A 22,748-nucleotide genomic window follows, 5' to 3' on the forward strand; every position below is an offset into this window, starting at 1 on the left:
GAGAGAGAGAGAGAGAGAGAGAGAGAGAGAGAGAGAGAGAGAGTATCTCTAGTCAGGTGCTCTACCAACTGAGCTATCCAGGCCGATATCCACGGCCCTAACCATTACATTCCTCCCTCCTTAAATTGTCTTCGCCCTCGAAGACACAACCCAAGTTCTTATTGCCCCTGGCAGGACTTTCACCTGCAATTCCAGGGGTGGTCAACGGCACCAAATCTGTAACAGGAAAGGAGAAAATGCATGACTGGACCGGGAAACAGAGTCAGGTGCTCTACCAACTGAGCTATCCAGGCCGATATCCACGGCCCTAACCATTACATTCCTCCCTCCTTAAATTGTCTTCGCCCTCGAAGACACAACCCAAGTTCTTATTGCCCCTGGCAGGACTTTCACCTGCAATTCCAGGGGTGGTCTACGGCACCAAATCTGTAACAGGAAAGGAGAAAATGTATGGCTGGACCGGGAATCGAACCCGGGACCCCTGCATCTCTAGTCAGGTGCTCTACCAACTGAGCTATCCAGGCCGATATCCACGGCCCTAACCATTACATTCCTCCCTCCTTAAAGGTCTTTGGCCCTCCAAAGACCCCAACCCAGGCTCATCCCTGGCAGGTCTTTCACCTGTCAATTCCAGGGCATGGCACGGCACCAAATCTGTAACAGGAAAGGAGAAAATGTATGGCTGGACCGGGAATCGAACCCGGGACCCTGCATCTCTAGTCAGGTGCTCTACCGACTGAGCTATCCAGGCCGATATCCACGGCCCTAACCATTACACCTTAAACAGTAGAAAATATGTTTATATCGTTGAATTTATATCACTTGTTAACTGGTGCATTGATAACAGATATCAACTCTTGATAGTTAAGGCATCCATCAAGTTTTCTTTCATGGTGAAAAGTGGATGAGATTGTGCACTAACTTCATAAGAAATTAAAGAAACATTCAAAAGAAACAATACTTCGATAATTACATTAAAACCCTCTCGAGACTACATGTACAGATCAGCAAAGAAAAGCAAACATAATTTTACAAAATCCTGATTAATCTTCAAATAAACACCCGTCCATCTAGAAGTCTTTAAAACGCTAATGATATTAAAACAAAACCTCGAATAAAATAGACGAAGACACATAATGATAACTGCGCATTGTTTTAAAGCATAACACAAAGACAAAAACTTGAACCCATCAAAACAGTCTCAGTGGAAAAATAACGATTGAGTACTTTTAAAAACTCCAACCATGTAAACATCGTTCAAAAAACAAAAACAAAACAAAGTGTTAAGGTGCTTGTCCGCGCTGTATATTTCCTCTATTTGTATGTAAGAGACAGTATTGCATGAACTAGATCTCAATCAATCAACCGCACGGAACATCGATCATCGAGATATTCCGCAATGTGTTGATTTTCAAAATAACTTCTTTTTTAATCAATTTTTTAGATCAAGATTCTTAAAAGTTTATAAACATGACATTAACTGTTTTTTATTGTAGTCAATCTCTTCATAGCTTTTTGACAAATTTGATTTCAGCGCATTTCGTTTATAGTATATATGGGTACAATGCCAAACATAATAAATCCAAACTCTATTATTAACAATTCATTTTACTTGTGAAACTATTTTTTTTTTTTAGAATTGAAAGAATATGAAGGGTCTTGATCAATTTCAAAGAAAAATTTTGGAGCTTTATATTAATATAATTGAAAACAAGAGGCCCATGGATCACAATGCTCATCTACACGTGTAAGTCAACATGACCCTGATGTTCTTCAACAGACGATGTTTATTTTTCTAAAAATATTTTAAATGTAAAACTTGAATCGTTATTGTGACCTCACCCTATCCCTAATTTATAAGTATTTTGATTTTGATAGACAGATGTAGTCCGATTCACGGTCATGATTTTAACAAACTAGAGCCTACGCTACCTCCAGATACTTTCATATCAATATAACTGACGTGGCATTGATGTTTTTTGAGAGAATGATTGTACCTGTGTCAGAATTCTTTTTTTCCTTAAACATCCATATGTTAAACTCTGATAGTGAATTATGGTCCCACCATACCAAAGGGGTCATGATTAGAACAAACTTGAATATACACTATCTGAGGATGTTTCCATATATCAATACAACTAAACATGGCTCTGCTGTTATTGAGAAGATTTTCCCCCTATATTTTCCTATGTGAATTTTTGCCCATCCCCCACTGTTGCTCCAAACATTAATCAGAATAACATTTTGGCACAGTGATTCTTGAGAAAAAGATTTTTAAAAAGATACCACCAAATTTTCATTAATTCTTAACTATCTTCCCTTGAAAGAGGGTGACGTCCTTTATTTGAAAAAAAATATATTTCCTTTACCCAAAAAATTCTTTGTGCCAAGGTTGATTGAAATTGACCAAGTGTTTCTGGAGAAAAAGTTAACCGACGGAGGGACAGACGGTGGACAAAAATGTAAAATGAAAAAAAAGACACTTGAGCAGCATTTGATTTATGTTGTCATCTCTTAAGTATATAAATTTCCTCTTTTGCATGACTGAACAGTCTATATAAAAAATAAATATGCGTAAAAAATGAATATGTACTCTTTATGTACTCTTACCAAACAGATTTTTTTTTTTTAGTTTTTATTAATTTTAATTTTCACTTATAGTACTTTTTCCTCAAGGTAAACAAATTAGGTTGAATTAATGCAGAAATCAGATTAATATATATCTTCTTTCCCTCTGTCATTTAACTGATTTTAGTCTTCATGTCACCCAATCATATCCAATAATGTATGAGGTGTTACAAATATGACAAACAACCGTATTTCCTATAATTATGAAAACGCAGTACCTCATGATTCGTCTGAATTTCAGTTCACATGATCTAAATGAGGATTTATTGTTTGAGATGAAGCTTTTCACACATGCAGCGCAATTTCACATTTTATAAAAAGAAACAAACTGTAGTATATATATCATAGGATGGACATTATTTACATGCAAAATAATTGGTTACTGAATTTTTATTGGTGAATAAGTGGCGTGAGGTGGCTGTACAATTGCTCGACCTTGCGAGTACCAATATTTACCATTTTTAAAGTTTAATGACTTCTTTATAATACAGTTAAAACATTTTCCCATTGATTTAAATTAGTTACTTAAATAAATTAAATCTGAAATTCATGAGATTTTTTCCCAGTATCGGTTTTTGAATTGAAACAGGGCAATATCAGCCGAAGTCTTGGAGGTATTCAATATTGCATCAATCTAATGAATTCTACCAAGAACGTAATGGTTTCCTTATTTAGGTTATTATTGAGACTTATAATTTACTTAATTATTAATTAATAATTTTCAATTTTCTGTGAAAAACGGAAACATATTACGTAGCTTCCACTACCCATCATAAATATTACAGCTGAGCAGTTGACAGTCGCATGACCTAAAACCGCGTTTGCTTTCGATATAATAGTGTGAAAGGAAATATTTTTAGTTTACAATGAAGGACATAGATATAACGAAAAGTCAAGACCATAAAATAATACAAAAGAGGAGCAGAGCAAACACGGACCTCTGAAACATCAGAGGTGAGATCAGGCTCTTATTTCGGGACATACTTGTAATATAAACACAGCCTTTAATAAAACGCCAATATTTTGAACGCGACTTTCAGTAGTTTTTCATTGATAATTTACAAACTCTACTGTATAATAAGATTCAATATTAGATTAAGATAGAATTTCATTATGATGACGATTACAAGGCAGTCATGACAACAATCAAAAGACTTTATCATGGCTTCATGTTTAATCATTTGTAATTATTAAATATAAACAATAATGCCATGTGCAAGAAAAACTAGAGGAAAGTCTCCTGGATTGTACATTATAAAACATTGCATTTGATAGCACACCGGGACCTGCATGACTAGATTTACAGAATAAAACATTCATAATAACACATCACCAGTGTGACAGCATACCCTCAACAAAGATTTTAAGAACTGTCCATTATCAGAAAGTATAGGAATGCATAAAAAAGAACTTATGTGATATATTTTCGTTTGCTCTGTACGGATCACAAACAATACCTAGCAACGTTAACAAAAAACATTGCTCTGTTCTCGTTAGAGAAGAATTGTTTGAAAACCTCCTATAGACTAAATATTTCACCATTTCACAGTCTACAGCCTTATCTTTACATTTATGGCACAAGAACAACAACAAAATATTAGCTGACAATGTTCAAGTATTAAACAACTTTCTTGTAAAATTTTTTGTTTGTCAGATATTTATTCTTCTGCATGATTTTATTTTCCTTTCTGAAAGTTATTAATTATAGAATTTCTTTCATTCTTCATTTTGATTACATCATCTTCATTCACTTTATTATCTCCGTTATTTCCATTGTCATCATAGCCTGGGTTAATCTGAGCAATTTTCGTATTTTGGACATCTTTTCCCTTGTACGACAATGAATAAAGCAATCTATCAATGAAGATTTTATCATCCTTTCTGATGTAAGTGAATGTTTTCATACATCTCTTCAGATCGTTTGGTAGGTCCTTATCTGGAATGTCTTCTAGTAAGATGATGATGAGATGTCGTTTTCTTTCAACAATACTTTGCTGAAAAGCTTCTTGAAACTCCCACAAGCAAAAATGACTTTTAAGAAAATTTTCTGAGAGTACAATGACAGTATGACGACTATTCTCAATGCATTTGACGATGTTCTCAAAAATAGTTTTACCTGGAATGAAATCCTTATGGTGCATGCAAAACTTCAACTGTACAAGTCGGTCGTGTTTGTTTTCATCAAAAATATTGCACACCCACTCTTGATCATCATTACTGTAGGAAACAAAGGCATCAAATTCCTTTTCCTCGTATATTTCTGCTGGCTGACACGGAAGCACTACATTAAACCTTGTGTAAAATAAAATTCGGATTTCCCTTCGATACTTAAGTATAACAACAATGAAAATGATGAGGATCAACGACAAGACACTCAAAGCCACAGTGACTGGCATCAACTCGAATTTACAGTTAATATCCCTGGGGGACAGATCTGCCAGACGCCAACCTCGGACATTTTCAGGAGTTTCACACCTCAGATCCCTAAAGTATGCATATCTTTTGTATTTTGCCGAACTCCAATCCGTGTTCTGAATGTACTTCAATACTTCTTTCATTTCATCTGTGCAGGTGCAGTTGAATGGATTACTAGCTATCTTGACAAATATCTTCTCGTTGCGGACTAGTCTTTCAAAATTGCGGACCGTGAGTTGACTGATATTGTTAAAAGTAAAATCAAAAGTTAAGTAGGGTATATGTTGTCCCCATAGTCCTCCATTACTTACTGGGAAAGAAATATCTTGAATAAGGTTGTAGGACATATCAAGATATTCCAATTTTTCAAAGTAAATCCACCAGTTTTTGAATTTCTGTGATATGTAATTCATGAAAGAGTGAGATATATTAAGCAGTTTTAATACTGGAAACTGATTCTGTTCAGTCACTAGAGTCGCATAATACCGAGGTAAACCCGTTGTGACAGAATTCTCGAGTACTTGCAGTTTTTTGAAAACGCACTTGTGTGGAGACAGTCTTGTGTCTATAATGTGTCCGGTAGCGAATCTGGTAAATAGGGTGTAATTCACATCTAGAGTATCGACAATAAATGAAAAGGTTTCGTTTCTTTCAACCTTAACTTTCAATGTTTCTTCGTCACCACAAATTAAGTTTTTCTGCAGCGTCTCAGCCTTTATCTGTATGTTCTTACTTAATGCCTTTACTGAAATCAGTCGTTGTACATTGATTTTCACATATTCCTCCAGTTCGTCTGGATAACTGTCTAAATCAGGATTCTGATAATCTGAAAAATAGTCTACTGCTACACAGTCGCGAATAATAAGTTTGATAATATTTTTTCCTTTTGCGGACAAGGGAAGCGAAATTTTAGCACCATTTTGACAACGTACATCAAAACCATACTTTATATCCTTTGAAAAAATGTGCTGTCTTAGTACTGAAAAATTCCATTTACCAGAGAAGGACGCGTTAATTAGACAAATGTATTGATGAATTGTAAGACTGGCATCCTTTTCCTGTAAAACGCAAAATTCCTCCCAGTTTGGAGGAAGATCGGAGGCAGCTGGAGTGATAGGAGTATCGTTTGTCCCATTCCAATTAGAGAATTCTTCTCCATTTGGAGTATTTGTTGTGGTTCTGGCTAAAGGAACGGTTGAAGTCTTCTCTAATTCTCGCAAATAGCCCTCAGATGTGCTTGCTTGTTCTAAGTCCATAAAACAAATAAAACACATAAAAAGATAAACATATCGAACTGTTTTTAAGATGTCCATGTTCATTGTGCCTCACATTAAAATTCGTCCTCGTCAGTAATTTACAAAGATTTACGTCATGTTTCCGATTTGTTTTTACAAGAAGGATTGTTCTCGTGCACTTGTTACCAACAAATCTCAATATTTGTTCAAAATGTGAACAGGAAACGTCTTTATTTATTGTAATGAATTCAGTCCTCGCTTCGTTTAATTTCAGCACTGACACAGCGTGGTTATTTAATTAGATACTGCATTATCTGTTGCTATTCAGACTACAGGTAAAATCTGGAAAAAGTGACATAAATCAAAATGTATATTTTATTTTCATGGCCAAATCTTAACTGGAGAAACCATGTGTGTTTTTTTTTTAAAAAAGCTTCAAATGGTACAATGTAAACCTTCTTTTCGCATTACTATATACTAGTAATCTCTGTTTTTTTCGGGCACATTGATGAAAATGATCGTCAAAGTCCGATTTGATAAAATAATAAAATAGTAAAACGCAGGTAACATATATAAAAAATGATTCTGCAAATAATCAATGACAAGGTAAGTAAATTTACAAGTTCCATTTTTATTGTAAAAGCAGCTGTCAATGATATCAAAAAGCCTGGACTTAAAGAGGGTGTTGCAGAAACTCGCGATTATTCCCTATATATCGAGAAGGACATTTAAATACCCTCGTTTTGTCTAAATAAGATACAGCTACGTAGAAGACTGTTTACGGTGGGTATTTCCTGCTTGATACAGCAAAACATTCGTCATTTTGCACGAAAGAGGTTGGAACAACAAAAAGCACAATGGCTAAAGCAGCATTTTGAAATATATACACCACATTTGAAAATATTTTTTCATGAAACAAAACTGCGTCCCATAATCACACTGTTGGTTTTACGTCCAAGACATTTGATTTGTTTCATATAAAATCTTGGCTACTAGCTAAGAGACCAAAATTGCAATAACTACAGTTTGTAAATTTTTAAAAAAAAAATATATTATTTAAACAATACAGTAACTTTATTTTCCAAGACAAAACAAATAAAGCACTAGTTTTAAGTCAAAGCATATCAAGGAAAACAATTTAATCCTGCATTTTTAATAAATTATATAGATTAGTTATTACTCAATTAACTTCTTGACATCCATCTCCTACCTCTCTTTCAAAATATATGTAATTTCATTGCACTACAATTACATATGGAAAAAATGCAAAAATGATCCATACCAGGATTCGAACCCATTCTCTGGTAAAAGTACTAGTTGGAAGCCCACCAGCATATCCACTGGACCATTTCGGACACGATGGTTTTATAGTGTTATTTAAAGTTCACATTTTGCATTTCGTTTGGAAAATAATTTTGATTCAATTTTTGCGTTTTTCAAAAATGTGCCTCTTTGAAACAAATATTGGAAATGGCAGTTTTGAAGAAAATTCCTGCCTCTTTGTGTATATATCAAAATTATTTTGTTTCAAGGAGGCACTTTTTCAGAACAATGGGGATTCCCTATCTAAAAAACGGAAAATCTGATATATTTTGACGTAAGACTAATTTTCACATCATTTACTTTCGAAATGGAAGTCAATACACACCTTCCAAATATTGTTTCTCCTTGTGCTTTATATATTGTTGCATTTGAAAAAAATTAATATGAGTTTCTGCAACAAAAAAATTCTTCTTTTAATCTGCAACACATTTAGGGAAAATAACAAAAGAACTGCAACACCCTCTTTATCGTAACGGTTGTGTATAAAGTTGTAAAGAAGTAATTTTTTTAGCTGTTGATTTTGGTAAAATCTTGTGATTTTAAATTATCCAAAAGTTCTTTGGAATTTTTAAGTATCCACATTTGATTTACACCACTCCTTGAATATATTGTACAGAGTACTCTTGAAGTTTCTCCTTCACTACTGTTAATATCTTAGTGAGAAGTAAAGAAAGAGGCTTGGTTGAACATTTACTGGAACCCAATATGTTTCTTTGTAAGGATTCTTATGAAGTTTCGGAATGCAATATATATATGGTAGTTTAAATTCATTTTGGTTCTTTGTGATATTAAAAACATTCAAAACCGACATATGATTTTGATGAATTTCTTCCTTATGGGAACTATGAGTATAAGTTGGATTACCACTTATAGAATTAAGGTAGGATTCTTCTCTGGTTTCTGACCAGATGAAACATTCAAAGTATATTTGCTTATATGTCTTATATATTGAGGTGTAAGGAATTTAAAAGACCATATTTTTCTTTCCTCATCAGAAATATACAACTTTAAATAGAAATGGTAAACTGTTTTGAAAACTAGCAGGGACTATATTTTTGGCGGAATGGTGGCGTATGAAAATATCTTCTTTTCTGCCTCTCAAAATTGTAATAGAACAATGAATTTAGTTATAATTTTTACACAATCGAAGACTTGGAGAAATTTTCAAATGTAAGTTAAATTAATAATGAGGGACTAAACTTTCAAAATATATCAAATAAATATGATTTTTCAAACAAACTAGAACTTTGTTAGCTTTTAAACGCTTCCTATCAAAGTGCAGATTTGAGCCAAAAATCCATAAAAAGTATTTTTTCTCTCTTTAAACGATCAAAACTTTTTGTTTTTGTATCATTTTGTACATTTATAAGACTACTTTATTATATGTGAAAATAAGAAAAAGTTAACTATAGAAAGCATATGAAAATAACAAATATATCCTAAAAATTAAGAAAAACAGAGAAAATTCGGATTAGACAATATCCAGTTAAGTAAAACTATTTATGTAAATTTGGTAATATCATGCTATAGATCCGATATACTAGTAGTTATATGTTTTTATGTAAAAAGAACAATCAATAAACTTTTGAAATAGAAGTAGGTATCACATGATTGGCAACAGTATTTTTTTTATTCTTAATGTCAAGGAAAAATATAATGACCTTGACCTGACCTTGCCTCTAATATAAAACGGTCAAGTTTAATTTCACTGATACTATCACTTACTGACATTGTCTTCTTGATTCTGTGAAAATTTCATTAATTTTTAAATATTAGAAATATGAGAAGAATCCTACCTTAAATCATTTTAATCATTTTATAAAATGAGCCTTCCAAACGTAGACAATGTTATTACCTGCTTTTTCAGCCGGGAGCAGTACATACTGATTATATAATTTACCTAATTCCTTTTTCTGGATTATTGAATACAGAAGGATAGATGGTTTTCATATTGCCCCTCAATCTTTTAATATGCGATTTTAACATGGATCTGATACAATTAATCCATTCTGACAAAGTGACAACGTCTTCTTTTTCATATCTGGCCCATCGCCTGGCGTAATCTTCAACAGAATCCATAGCGTTGAAGGATCAGGGTTTCCTTTATTTATGACCTTTTAAAATAAGTGACCTAAGGTTCTCATTATTAACTATACCGGTATTTACGTCACCTGTAATAACGTGTCAAGCAGGACTATAGTTATAGGGTGAAGAAGAAAATGAATACGATGGAGGATTATGTTTCAGATAAATCTTATCCAATCCTTGGTTAAAGCTTTTATGATTATTAAAATGATATCAAACATTCTAGGGTCCTTGTAGCTCGGTGAATTTTATGGGTTGTTTTCAGATGAACAATTTACAAAAAATCGAGATTTAAATCTTACATACAACTCCCGTATGTATGTAAATAAAATAAATAAAGAAGGATTAGTTTGTAATATGACGTTGTCGTATCTAAATCTATGCAAGTAATACTAATGCCTACACCTTTAATGTCATATTTGCTGTCCGAATCAAAAGGTCTTTTTTCATATTCTGGTCTATTTTTAGGTCACTTAAGCCAAATTTTCTGTTATCTATCGTTGTTGTTGTGAATTTTTTAAATTTTCATTTTATCTCTAAAACCATTAGATTATTTTCAAACGAACTTGCCACAAAACATCCTTTTGTGAAGAAAATCAAGTGCGTCAGAAATCTTTCTAATGAGTAAATTAAAAATTAAGTAAAATTTTAATGGAATCTTTTAAGAAGTTCCGTTTCAAGAATTTCTCGAAAAAACAAAATTAAATTAAATTAAGAAGTTTATTATTATAAAAGATTCCAATTTGTTCAAATCATAACCCAGGGGTGGAATGGGACCACATCAGACCATCAAAATTTAAGATAGGTCTATGTATAAAAAATATTTAAAAATCTTCGTGTCTAGCACAGCAAAGGCTTATTATACATATTTATATGGACGCATACTTATGTAATAATTTAATTAAATTATGACTCCTGTTGGCTCAAGGGGGGGGGCACAATGGGATCGAAGGTTTACATACGTAGAAAAATGTATTACACCTTCTCAAGAATAGCAAAGCCATGATAGGTCATTTTTATAGGACAACACTCTCAGGTGGTATAGATTTTAAATTTGCTCAAAATATATCTTTCAAGTAAAGAGTCCCAGGTTGTGCAGGTTTTTTTTTAAATCTTCAAGACAGGAAAGTCATAATTAATCATATTTATATGAAAGAATTCTCATAGTGCAGATTTAATTTGGTTCCATTCAACCCTAGATGGACTAAACTGCTCAATCAAGGTTTAAAAGAGGAATTTATCGAGAATACAATGTATCTGCTGATATAAAAATTTTCTGATGTATTGAGTATTTCCTTCTTGGCTGATTCCTCAAGTTGCCATTCAACCTCGGATATGATTTGAGGAGAAATGCGCATTAAAGAGTCTGGGGTGGCAGCCATTTTCAGACTATTTCTATCTCCTTTAAAAGAAGAGCTATATATATATATATATATATATATATATATATATATATATATGTATATATTATATATATATATATATATATATATATATATATATATATATATATATATATATATATATATATATATATATATATATATATATATATATATATATATATATATATATATTTAACTAATTTCACCCTTTGCACTGCATAAACTTCAAAAAAACAAATCCCATTTCTTGTCTAACGCTTCTTTGTGTAATTTTGTTAACAATTTCTATCAGTAGTGTTTAAAGCAAAAACCTAGAGTCGGACGTCCAACAAAGTAATAATAAAATTATTTTATTAAACTCACATTTCATGGGAATAATATTTGGAGGCATTGCGAATCAAATTTCAATTACATTGCATACTAGAAAATGGTTGAAAACCGTACTTTTCCAAGTTTAGTATGCAAAGGAAGAGCCTAAATGAATCGTAATTAAACATAAAACGAGGTGTACATGTCAGCGTAGTCAAAATGAGAAAATTGTTTTTCATCTCCCTTTCAGATGCATTGATGTATAATATTGAACAAACCATATACTTATAACGAAAGCTGGAAGATACCAGGTTAAAAAATATCTGGTGGCCGCCACATAAACATGGTGGCTACGAATTTATATGTAGCATCCGTCGGATCTATTTATTTGGCAGTCGCCAGAAAATTAGACTGTAGCTGTCAGATAAATTATTTTATCTACCTTGCACCTACCGGCTTTCTGTAATATTCCTCGTTGATCACTAAAGATATTCACTTATTTTTATCAAATCTCAGAATCTCTGAATTACTTCAAACTACAGATGATCAATCAATCAAGTAAGATAAAACTTAGAATTAGGTATACATGTTACATGCTCATAGTTTGAAAAATAAGTATATATATCATATAACAGATCAGTATATTACGTATTTGCCTAGAGGAAAGAAATTAATAGTATGTTTTTACAGAAACTGAATATTTCCAATAAAGATAGTTTTTAATGTTTACACGTTTTCAAGCATCCACACTTCTTGTTGAGCATAAGGTATCAAATAAGACAACGTTCATGCATATGAATCCTTTATTTACAAAAATACTGAATATATTTCTTACTATTAATAAATGTACAGTCTTTAAATTTTCTCGAAATCCATTAAAACTTAACAGCCTTGCGAGATCTCTCAAATATGCAGAGAGTCATGTATGTATATGCTTAATAGTCAGATAGTCTGGCAAAAAGAAAACACATTTTAACTACATTTATAACTGAACTGATTCTCTTGATCTTGAATAAAAAAAGATAGCTGTCAAACAATATTCAATTTGTAAAAACAGTAGAGTTGCATGTCTGAAGAAGATCAATCTGAGAGAATAAATAGAATTGACACAGCGCAGTTTTGACACTGTAGTTTTTGAAACCGATAACGGTAAAATGCATATCTTTTTGTATGTTTTATTTTTTTTATTTTGATAAATATTACGGAAAAGTCAAAAGCTCACCCAGAAGGTGGAAAAATGCATCCTTGACACACGATATTTTGGTGTATACCTTTACATTGTTGCACTGTGACTACGAATGGATTTGCAGGTAAACAGAAATAATTTGCATACATGTAATTAAGTGTTAACGTGTAAAGAGACAAAATAAATTGCAACCACACCCACACACACAACTCTAGAGACAGTTATTCTGTCTGATTTAAACAATATACATGTAAATTCTAATTATATTCTTGAATTATATCAATTTGTAACTGGTGCATAGATAATAGATAACAGTTAACGACTGTGGAAATAAGCCATCCATCAAATTTTCTTAAACGTATAGTAAATAATGTATTTATTTAGACAGTGCACTCCTTTCTAAATAGGAATTTAAAAATGTCTCTTGCATATTCATAGGAAACATGGGATATAAAGAAACGAATACTCGAAAACTATAATTTTCTCGAGACAATACGTGTACATCAGCAGCAGGTAAAGAAATACACTGAATTGCATGTAAAAGAATACTGATTAATTCTCAGATTTTTTAATCTTTCTAGAGGTCTTTACTAGGTTGATAAATAAAATATCTCCAAGATAAAAAAAAATACACTGTAGGATGAAGGAAACAAAATGATAAGTGCAGATTGTTTCAAAGCACAACGTAACCATGTACATGGACCTAAACACTCGCAGAGAAAAAAGTAAAAAGGACTTTTAAAAAATGAAACAAATGAAAACATCTTTAAAAAAGTTCCTAGGTGCTTGTCAGTGGCGGTGTATAGTTCTCCTATTTGTGTGATAGAGACAGGGACGCCTGATATAGATCTTGGACTATCAATCAACTTAAACTCATGGGACATCAAGCATGGAGATATTCTGCATGATGTTAACTTAAAAAGATAATTTCCTTTTGGAGACCAGTTGTTTTTAATACAAATCAAGATTTAATATATATCTGACATTTTAGCACTCTATTATTGTCAATTTCTACAAAATCATGTTTAGGAATTCAAATGCAGCGCATTTGTACAAAACTATAAGCATTATCTTATCACAATAATGCAATTTACACCGAAATAAAAAAAAATATATGTTTTTCATAATTGAAGGAATTTGAAATTGTACATTTTTTATCAAAATGAAAGATCAAATTTAGAGTTTGATTTCAATATCATTTTAAAAAATCATCGTCAAAAAGAAAGCTGCCAAATTTGAAAAAAAGAAATTGTTCTATAATATGCAGTCACCTTTTAAGGCTTACAATCTTTTGCAAAACTGTACAGTCTAGTATAAGAAAAACGTTTTGATCACAGGGCAGTTTACGGAAACAATATCGAATTTGTTATATTTTATATTAATATAATACAATAATGTATATAAAAAACGTCGTGTACACGAAAAGACTCCAAGCTAAAAGAAATGTTTTTGACTTAAGCATAAAAAATAGCGCATATGATTCCACACCGGGACCTGCATGACTAGATAAAGAGAATTGGACATTTATAAAAACATATATTAAAAATAACTCCATCAAAATTTTATAGATGGTGAAGTTCATTATTAGGACTGCTTAGGGATCCAATAGAAATTAATTTGAGCTACTAGTTACTATGGACTGATCACAGCTACTACTAACAAAAGAAGCTGTCAAGTGCCTAATAAAGAAAAAAAAGGACGACAGAAACAAAACCTAAACACTTATCAATATTTGCTTGCTACTTACCAACTACTGTTAACCAAGAAATATATACAAGAACACATAATCGAAAACGTAAGGAATACATTTTACGAGTCAAAAATCAGTTTTCTCGAGCATGTTTTGATTTACAACAAAACTTCATAATTATAACTTTTTGACATCAGACCTATTTTGGCTAAACATGGCTGTAAGTCTTCTGACCTTTAAAATCTTTGTCGTCTAATATCCTTCGAACTTTACAATGTCTGGAGTTCTGTTTCCACTCGTGATAATGGGACCTTTGACGAATGTCTATGGAAATTATACGGACTTACTTCTCTGACTAAGGATATACAAATTTAATCAGAAAGTAAACAGTCGACAGTCGACATCTTCACATAGTTACAGTCGCCCGCGTGGCACAGTGGGTAGAGCGTCTGCTTTAGAGTCACGAAGTAAGGAGTCGATCCTTACGTCGCGGTTTCGAATCCCACTGTGGGACGTGGAGACTGGTCCATCAGATGAGACAGTATATAACCGAGGTCCCTTGTCGCAGCTGGTGCTGCACGAAGAAGATCCTTCACTGCTCAGTGGCCCTGAGTGCAGAGCATTGGATAAAATTTGTAGCTCTCCAACGGCAAGGGTGGCGTCTCCATATGAGTGAAAAATTCTTGAGAGGGAGTTAAACAACATACAATCAATAAAATTGAATTAATCAATCACACAGTTACATATTTGTCATGGAATGATAAATTAACTTGGTCGAGAAATGGTAAATAATAATGATGTTTGATAGGGGTCCAAAGAACACAAGTGGACTCAGTTCCCCTACAATATACAGGATGATATCTTTTATTCTGCATATTTTGGTACTCCTTAATGAAAATTATTTATTTTAGCATTTCTTTCATTCATTAATTTGATCACGTTCTCTTCTTTTCCTTAATTATCTCTCTTATTTCCATCATAATCATCATCATAATTATAGCCCGGGTTAATCTGAGCAATTTTTGGATATCGGGCTATTTTTGCTTTGTACGACAACGAGTAAAGCAGTCGGTCTGCGAAGATTTTATCATCCTTTCTTATGAAAGTGAATGTTTTCATACATCTCTTCAGATCGTTTGGTAGATTCTTGTCTGGAATGTCTTCCAGTAAGATGATGATGAGATGTCGTTTTCTTTCAACAATACTTTGCTGAAAAGCTTCTTGAAACTCCCACATGCAAAAATTACTTTTAAGAAAATTTTCTGAGAGTACAATGACAGTATGACGACTATTCTCAATGCATTTGACGATGTTCTCAAAAATAGTTTTACCTGGAATGAAATCCTTTTGATGCATACAAAACTTCAAATTTACAAGTCGATCGTGTTTGTTTTCATCAAAAATATTGCACACCCACTCTTGATCATCATTACTGTAGGAAACAAAGGCATCAAATTCTTTATCCTCGTATATTTCTGCTGGCTGACACGGAAGCACTACATTAAACCTTGTGTAAAATAAAATTCGGATTTCCCTTCGATACTTAAGTATAACAACAATGAAAATGATGAGGATCAACGACAAGACACTCAAAGCCACAGTCACTGGCATCAACTCGAATTTACAGTTAATATCCCTGGGGGACAGATCTGCCAGACGCCAACCCCGGACATTTTCAGGAGTTTCACACATCAGATCCCTAAAGTATGCATATCTTTCGTATTTTGCCGAGCTCCAATCCGTGTGCTTAATGTATTTTAATACTTCCTTCATTTCATCTGTGCAGGTGCAATTGAACGGATTGCTAGTTATCTTCATAAATATCTTCTTGTTGCTTACGATTTTTTCAAAATTACGGACTGTAAGTCGAGTAATATTATTAAAAGTATAATCAAATGTTAAGTAAGGTATATGTTGTTCAAATACGCCTTCATTATTTATTGGGAAGAGAATATCCTGAATATGGTTGAAGGACAAATCAAGGTACTCCAATTTTGGGAAGAAAAGCCACCAGTTTTTAAATATTGTTGGTATGTAAATCATGAAAGAGTGAGATATATTAAAAATTTTCAACTCTGGAAACCGAGAAATTTCCGTCAATGATGTAACATAATAGCGAGTTTTTTGAGATACAGAATTTTCGAGTACTTGCAGATTCTTGAATATACACGTTTGTGGCCGAAGACGACTATTCTTCATGTTTCTAGTAGCAATTCTAGTAAAGAATTGTACATTAACTTCCGGGACATCAAAATTAATTGGGAAGGATTCATTTCTTTCAATCTTAACTTTCAATGTTTCTTCGTCACCACAAATTAAGTTTTTCTGCAGGGTCTCATACTTTCTCTGGAGATTCTTAATCAAAGCCTTTGCTGAAATCAGTCGTTGTACATTGATTATCACATATTCTTCCAGTTCGTCCGGATAACTGTCTAAATCAAGATTCTGATAATCTGAAAAATAGTCCACTGCTACACAGTCGCGAACAATAAGTTTGATAATATTCTTTCCTTTTGCAGAATCGGGAAGCGAAATTTTAGCACCATTTTGACAACGTACATCAAAACCATACTTTATATCCTTTGATAAAATGTGCTGCCTTAGTACTGAGAAATTCCATTTACCAGAGACAGACGTGTTGATAAGGCAGATGTATTGATGAATTTTTAGATTCGCATCCTTTTCCTGTAAAACGCAAAATTCCTCCCAGTTTGGAGGAAGATCAGACGCAGCTTGATTGATATGAATACCGTTTGTCCCATTGAATATACTAAATTCTACTGCAGTTGAAGTAATTGTTGTGGTCCTGACAAATGGAACGGTTGAAGTCTCCTGTAATTTTTCCACATAGTGTTCAGATGTGCTTGCATGTTCAAGCTTCATTAAAGAAATAAAAAGATAAATATACCGAATTGATTTTAAGATGCACATGTTTTTCATGTCTTACATCGAAAGTTCATCCTTCTCATTGATTTGAAATAATTTACGCCACTTTTCATATTTGTGTTTCTAAGACGGATATTTTGTTAAGCACTGTTTCCAAACCGGATATTTTATTCAAGCACTTGTTTCCAATACATCTTCTCATTATTTGATCAAAATGTGAAACAGGAAACGTCTTTATTTATTGTAATGAATTAATCCTTGCTTCGCTAAGCCCCACCACTGACACAGCTTTGCTTTTTTTAAATTAGATAATGCATTTTCTGTTGATATTCAGATCGCAGATAACATGATAAAATGACATAAAATTGAATGATTATTTCAATTTTATGGGCAAAACATAATTAGAGTTAGGCCAAAATAAAATTATAGTTTGTTTGGAATTGCCTCCCGCCTCATTGAAATTGCCCCCTCCTGAAAAAAATTTATGGACCAAAAGTAGGAAGAATTTTTTTTTATTGAATCAATTTTTTTTTTGCCCATTACATGTATCACATGCACCATACAAAACACTGAGATATAGTGTCTGATCTATGTAAAAATAGGTTTACTGATTACTGAGATTTTTACCTAAAATTAAAAATTTTTCTTTAATTCAAAAAAAAAAATTTCCCTCCCTCCCTCCTGTATCTGAAACCCTTCAGGCGGCAATTCCAAACAAACAATTTTTTAAGGATGGCCTTAGTAATTTTTAATCAATTTAAAGCTCTCTCTCTCTCAAAATGCACATGTATAAGTGAAGAGATTTTATTACCTTTGTAAGAAAACTCAATTCACTGGGGTCAACAACAAACGTGGTTAAAACATAAATAAAGGCAAAAATGAATATAAATATTTCTAAATATGAGAAAACAAAAAAAAAATATTTCAACAAATATCTTTAAAAACCTGATTGGATCTGACTTAATATTTTACAATGTAGTAGTCTAGTAATGAAGACGATATGCTTGGGTGCCTTTGTGTCTTTGAAAGTATTCTAAATGTCAAAATGTTTTCACTGATATGGTGTCATGTGTTATATTTTGATATTTTTATAGAATTACTTAAAAATAGTGGGAAATAATTAATGAAATGCCAATATGCTAAATTTCCTTATATTTACTGTAAAATTATCTATAATCACTTGAAAACATTTTTAACTAAGAATAAAGTCTAAGTTATAGATTTTCTTGAAACTAGACACTTACACACATTGCTCTTAAAAGGAATTGCGTTAGTACTTCTTCATGCCGATCCTTTTTATTGGTAATAGTACAATATTAGATGTCACTCAGATCAGGCTTAAACATTTTTCTGAAAAAATATTCAAGTACATGCATAATCGAATGCCATGATTTTACTGTAAATAGCAGAACTATTCGTTGGAGACCATAATTCCTTTCTTTCTTGTATAATACCCACTCCATCTTGCGATGAAAGACATCAATGTCAATAAATACTTACATTTCATTTAATTAGATAAAAATTTCTCACAAATTTTGTACGACTGGTTTCGATTATAACAATTTTTCGAATGACGTTCAACAATATACACCTATCCACACTTATCCAGTGGTTGTGAGTGGGATAGCTCTTTTATCAAACCCGCGACAGGGAACTATTTTTCCTAAAAATTTCAATTTAAAACTTGGAGTCCTTATTGTTGCCCCGACCAACCCCTTAGGGTTATTATTTGAATAATTAAGAATCTACACCACTTCTACATAAATCCTTGGTTTTCGGGCCCAGTGGTTCTTGAGAAGATTTTAACGATTTTCTACATATCTGAATGTAAAATTTGAATTCTCTATTGTGACCCCGCCTTAACCCCAAGAATCTTGATTTGAACAATGTAGAATCTATTCTACCCCAGGGTACTTAGGTTTCAGTTTATCTGGCCCAGTGGTTCATGAGAAGCGGATTTCCTAATATTTTTTCAAATATTTCCATGTTAAACTTGGATTCCCTATCGTGGCCCTTTCTACCCCGGGGTCGTGATTTGAACAATGTAGAATCTAAATTGTCCCAGGATGTTTTCATTTAAATTTCAATTTTTCTAACTCGGTAATTTTTGAGCAGATTTTTTAATGACTTACCCTATTTTCTGTCTTTTCTTGTTTATTTCCCCCTTGTAAGGAGGCTTGTCCCCAAGGATAATTTGTACCCAATTTAGTTAAATTATCCCTGTGGTTCTTAGGGAAAAGTAAATAAATTTACAGATGGACGGGTGGACAGACGAAGGGACAACGGACAGCGGATAATCAGAAAAGCTCACTTGATCTTTCAGTTCAGGTGAGCTAAAGACTATTCTTTAAATTTAATTTTCACAAAAGATGCCTTAGCGTTATTCAACACTTTTAATTAAGGATTTAACGAATAATTATTTTATCAAGAGTTTCTGTTTTTTATCCGATAATGTTAATTCGGCCATTGACACCATCTTTTCTATTTGCATCGTTACCTTCGTGCTGCTCGCCAAGGTTATCGAATCCATGGTTGACATGTACATTGTTTTTGTGTTTCCCTACTCTTACTTTAAATGAGAGGGAGTACAGCAGTCGGTCTACAAAAATCTTATCGTCTTTTTTAATATAAGTGAATGTTTTCATACATCTCCTCAGATCGTTTGGTAGATCTTTATCTGGAATGTCTTCCAGTAGGATGATGACAAGATGTCGTTTTCTTTCAACAATACTTTGCTGAAAAGCCTCCTGAAATTCCCACAAGCAAAACTGGCTGCTAAGAAAATTCCGTGAAAGAACAATGACAGTATGACGACTATTCTCGATGCATTTGACGATGTTCTCAAAAATAGTTTTTCCCGGAACAAAATCCTTATGATGCATGCAAAACTTTAAATGTTCAAGTCGGTCGTGTTTGTTTTCATCAAAAATATTGTACACCCACTCTTGATCATCGTTACTGTAAGAAACAAAGGCATCAAATTCTTTATCCTCGTACAATTCTGCAAGTTGACATGGAAGCACTATATTGAACCTAGTGTAAAATAAAATTCGGATTTCCCTTCGATACTTAAGTATAACGACAATAAAAATTATAAGAAAAAGCAAAAGGACACTTAAAGCGACAGTGACTGGCATCAGCTCGAATTCACAGTTAATCTCCCTAAATGTCAGATCTGCGAGACGCCGTCCTCGAACATATTCAGGATATTCACACTTCAGAGCCCTAAGGTATGAGTATTGATGGTACTTCGACGAACTCCAGTCTATTTCTTTGATATATTTTAAAAGTTCTTTCATTTCATCTGTGCAGGAACAATTGATGGGATTGTGGTCTATTTTCACGAATATTTTCTCGTTTGAAATTATTCTTTCAAATTTGCGGACAGAAACTCTACTTATGTTGTTGTGTGAAAAATCAAATGTTAAGATTGGTACTGTTTTGTCCCATATTCTTTCATTATCCAATGGGAAAATTACATCTTGTATGAAATTGTAAGACATATCGAGATACTCTAATTTCTTGAAGTAAATCCACCAGTTTTTTAATTGCCCCGGTATGTAATAAAGGTCTGAATTGGACATATTCAACACTCTAAGCTCAGGAAATACATTCTGTTCAGTCAATTCTGATGCATAGTACCTATTTTTCGTTGATGTGACTGAAAGATTAAGAATTCGTAGATTTTTGTAGAAACACTTGTGTGGCGACACCCTTTTATCTATTATATTGTCTGCAGCAACTTTGCCAAACATTTCAGTTGCCTCGTCTTGGTTGATAAAATCATGAATAAATTGAAAAGTTTCATTTTGTTCTGTTTTTATAGTCAACGTTTCATCATCTCCACAAACAACATTTTTGGGAAGGTCTGCTGACTTGATTTGAAGACTGTCTAACATTGATTTTACGCCTATCACACGTACGACATTGATCAGAACATATTCCTCTAGTTCGTCTGGTAAAAGATCTAAATCCGAGTTTTTATAGTCAGCATAATAGTCGTCTGCTACACAGTCTCTCACATACAGTTTGATGATATTCTTTGCTTTTCCAGGCACTGGGAGGGATATTTTAGCCCCGTTATGACAATGTACATTAAAACTGTACTTTACATCTTTCCTTAGAATATATTGTCGTAGTTCAGAGAAATTCCATTTACCCGAAGAGGAGTCGTCTATGTAACAATGGTAAGAGTAAAGGAGCTGGTTTGTTTCCTCCAAAGTGCAGAATTCCTCCCAGAAAGGTGGAAGTAAAGAGCTTTCTGTATCCGAAGTATTAAAATCTGTTCCATTTATTTCAGTTAAAGTAAAAGAATTCCAGTTGCTGACAGTTGGTAACGTCGAATTGTCATTTAACTGCGATTGAGACCGCCCAGTTGTGGTTAATTTGGAAATTATAATTAAATACATTGATAGAGTCGAACTTAATATTCCCATATTCACTTTTTTCACACAAATATGGAAGGAAATCAAAATCCTTTGAAGAGAATTTGGAGGAGAAGATGTTTTCAATGCTCTTCAAGACATCTTCTGAATTACTAATTGTCTGCATTTGAAGGAAAACGTGGCATTCTCCTTCACCTCCTCAAGGGGACATGTATATTTGGACTTGTGCAGGAAATGTCCCTCGACAGAGTAATTAGGTCGTAGTAACGCTTGAGTGATTTTATATAAAAACATAATATTAAGTGTGTCTTAATCATCATTTGAGACACGATCATCAATTAATTAAAAAATAAATTAGATAAATTAAGAACGAATTGTTTTTATCATGCTCTGTTTAGCAGTGGATATTAGAGTTGAGGAGAATGTCTCTTATTTCATACACCTCTCCATTAAAATTCTGAACACTCTTTTAATATTCTGAATATTAAAATTATCAGAAATAATATTTGTGCAATGAATAGCACATGGGAAAAATAAATTTTAACTTATGCATTAAAGTTTTTGTTCTCACGATTTCTTTATCCGAATGGGTTTTTCTTTAGCTATGAAGTGTTAAATTAAAATACTCCCTCCTCGAGGATACTTGTTCGGTACCTATCCATTTATGAGTATAAAGAAAAACGAAATAAAATTTGCAAACATGTATATAAAAAAGACATCACTCTTTCAAGTCTTTCAGGGACGTAAATTTAAAGAGTTCAATCGGTCCCCTTCGTAAAATCAGCAGGGATATTCAACATATGTGATATGTGCAGTCTTCAGACTCCAAGTTTTGTTGTAAACTAATACATGTAGTTCATACTTAAAAAAATTAAAATAATGTAGTTTCTATTGGAGATATACCCCGGTATTTAAAGAATATTCTGATCCCGTGTCTTCTATTTGAAAATGTTCTTTGAAAAACTGCAAAACCCGTGACGTTTTAATTATTAACACTTCTCTTATTAGTGTTCTAACTGAAGATAGCTTTTGTACCGAAACCTGGGAAATCTGGACTGCAATCCTTCTAATGTTGTCTACGGAATAGAATGTCATCTTTGTGGACTGATTTATATTGATGAAACTTAACAAAAAAGGTCAGGCATAGATTTCAAATTAACGAGGGCCAGGAGCTTATTTTTACTTATATTAATCTGGTCAAACTATTTTATCAATAAAAGT

At 32.9% G+C, this 22,748-nt stretch overlaps 3 protein-coding genes across 3 annotated transcripts; all 3 read right to left on the minus strand.

Annotated features, from left to right (window-relative positions):
- Positions 1–3,829: 3,829 nt before the first annotated feature.
- Positions 3,830–6,547, minus strand: LOC134267982 (uncharacterized). Its single transcript, XM_062750187.1, has one exon. It carries the CDS (start codon positions 6,360–6,362, stop codon positions 4,305–4,307), a length of 2,058 nt encoding a protein of 685 aa, XP_062606171.1. The 5' UTR covers positions 6,363–6,547; the 3' UTR covers positions 3,830–4,304.
- Positions 6,548–13,778: 7,231 nt separating this feature from the next.
- On the minus strand, positions 13,779–17,525 carry LOC134267983 (toll-like receptor 1). The gene has a single exon (XM_062750188.1). It carries the CDS (start codon positions 17,194–17,196, stop codon positions 15,211–15,213), a length of 1,986 nt encoding a protein of 661 aa, XP_062606172.1. The 5' UTR covers positions 17,197–17,525; the 3' UTR covers positions 13,779–15,210.
- Positions 17,526–18,945: 1,420 nt separating this feature from the next.
- On the minus strand, positions 18,946–21,737 carry LOC134267971 (toll-like receptor 1). Its single transcript, XM_062750178.1, has one exon. It carries the CDS (start codon positions 21,576–21,578, stop codon positions 19,584–19,586), a length of 1,995 nt encoding a protein of 664 aa, XP_062606162.1. The 5' UTR covers positions 21,579–21,737; the 3' UTR covers positions 18,946–19,583.
- Between the last annotated feature and the right edge of the window lie 1,011 nt (positions 21,738–22,748).

Source organism: Saccostrea cucullata, unplaced genomic scaffold, assembly GCF_032062105.1.
Source record: "Saccostrea cucullata isolate Sc308-1 unplaced genomic scaffold, CSIRO_AGI_Scuc_v1 ctg1325, whole genome shotgun sequence".
In the NCBI taxonomy this organism is placed as follows: domain Eukaryota; kingdom Metazoa; phylum Mollusca; class Bivalvia; order Ostreida; family Ostreidae; genus Saccostrea; species Saccostrea cuccullata.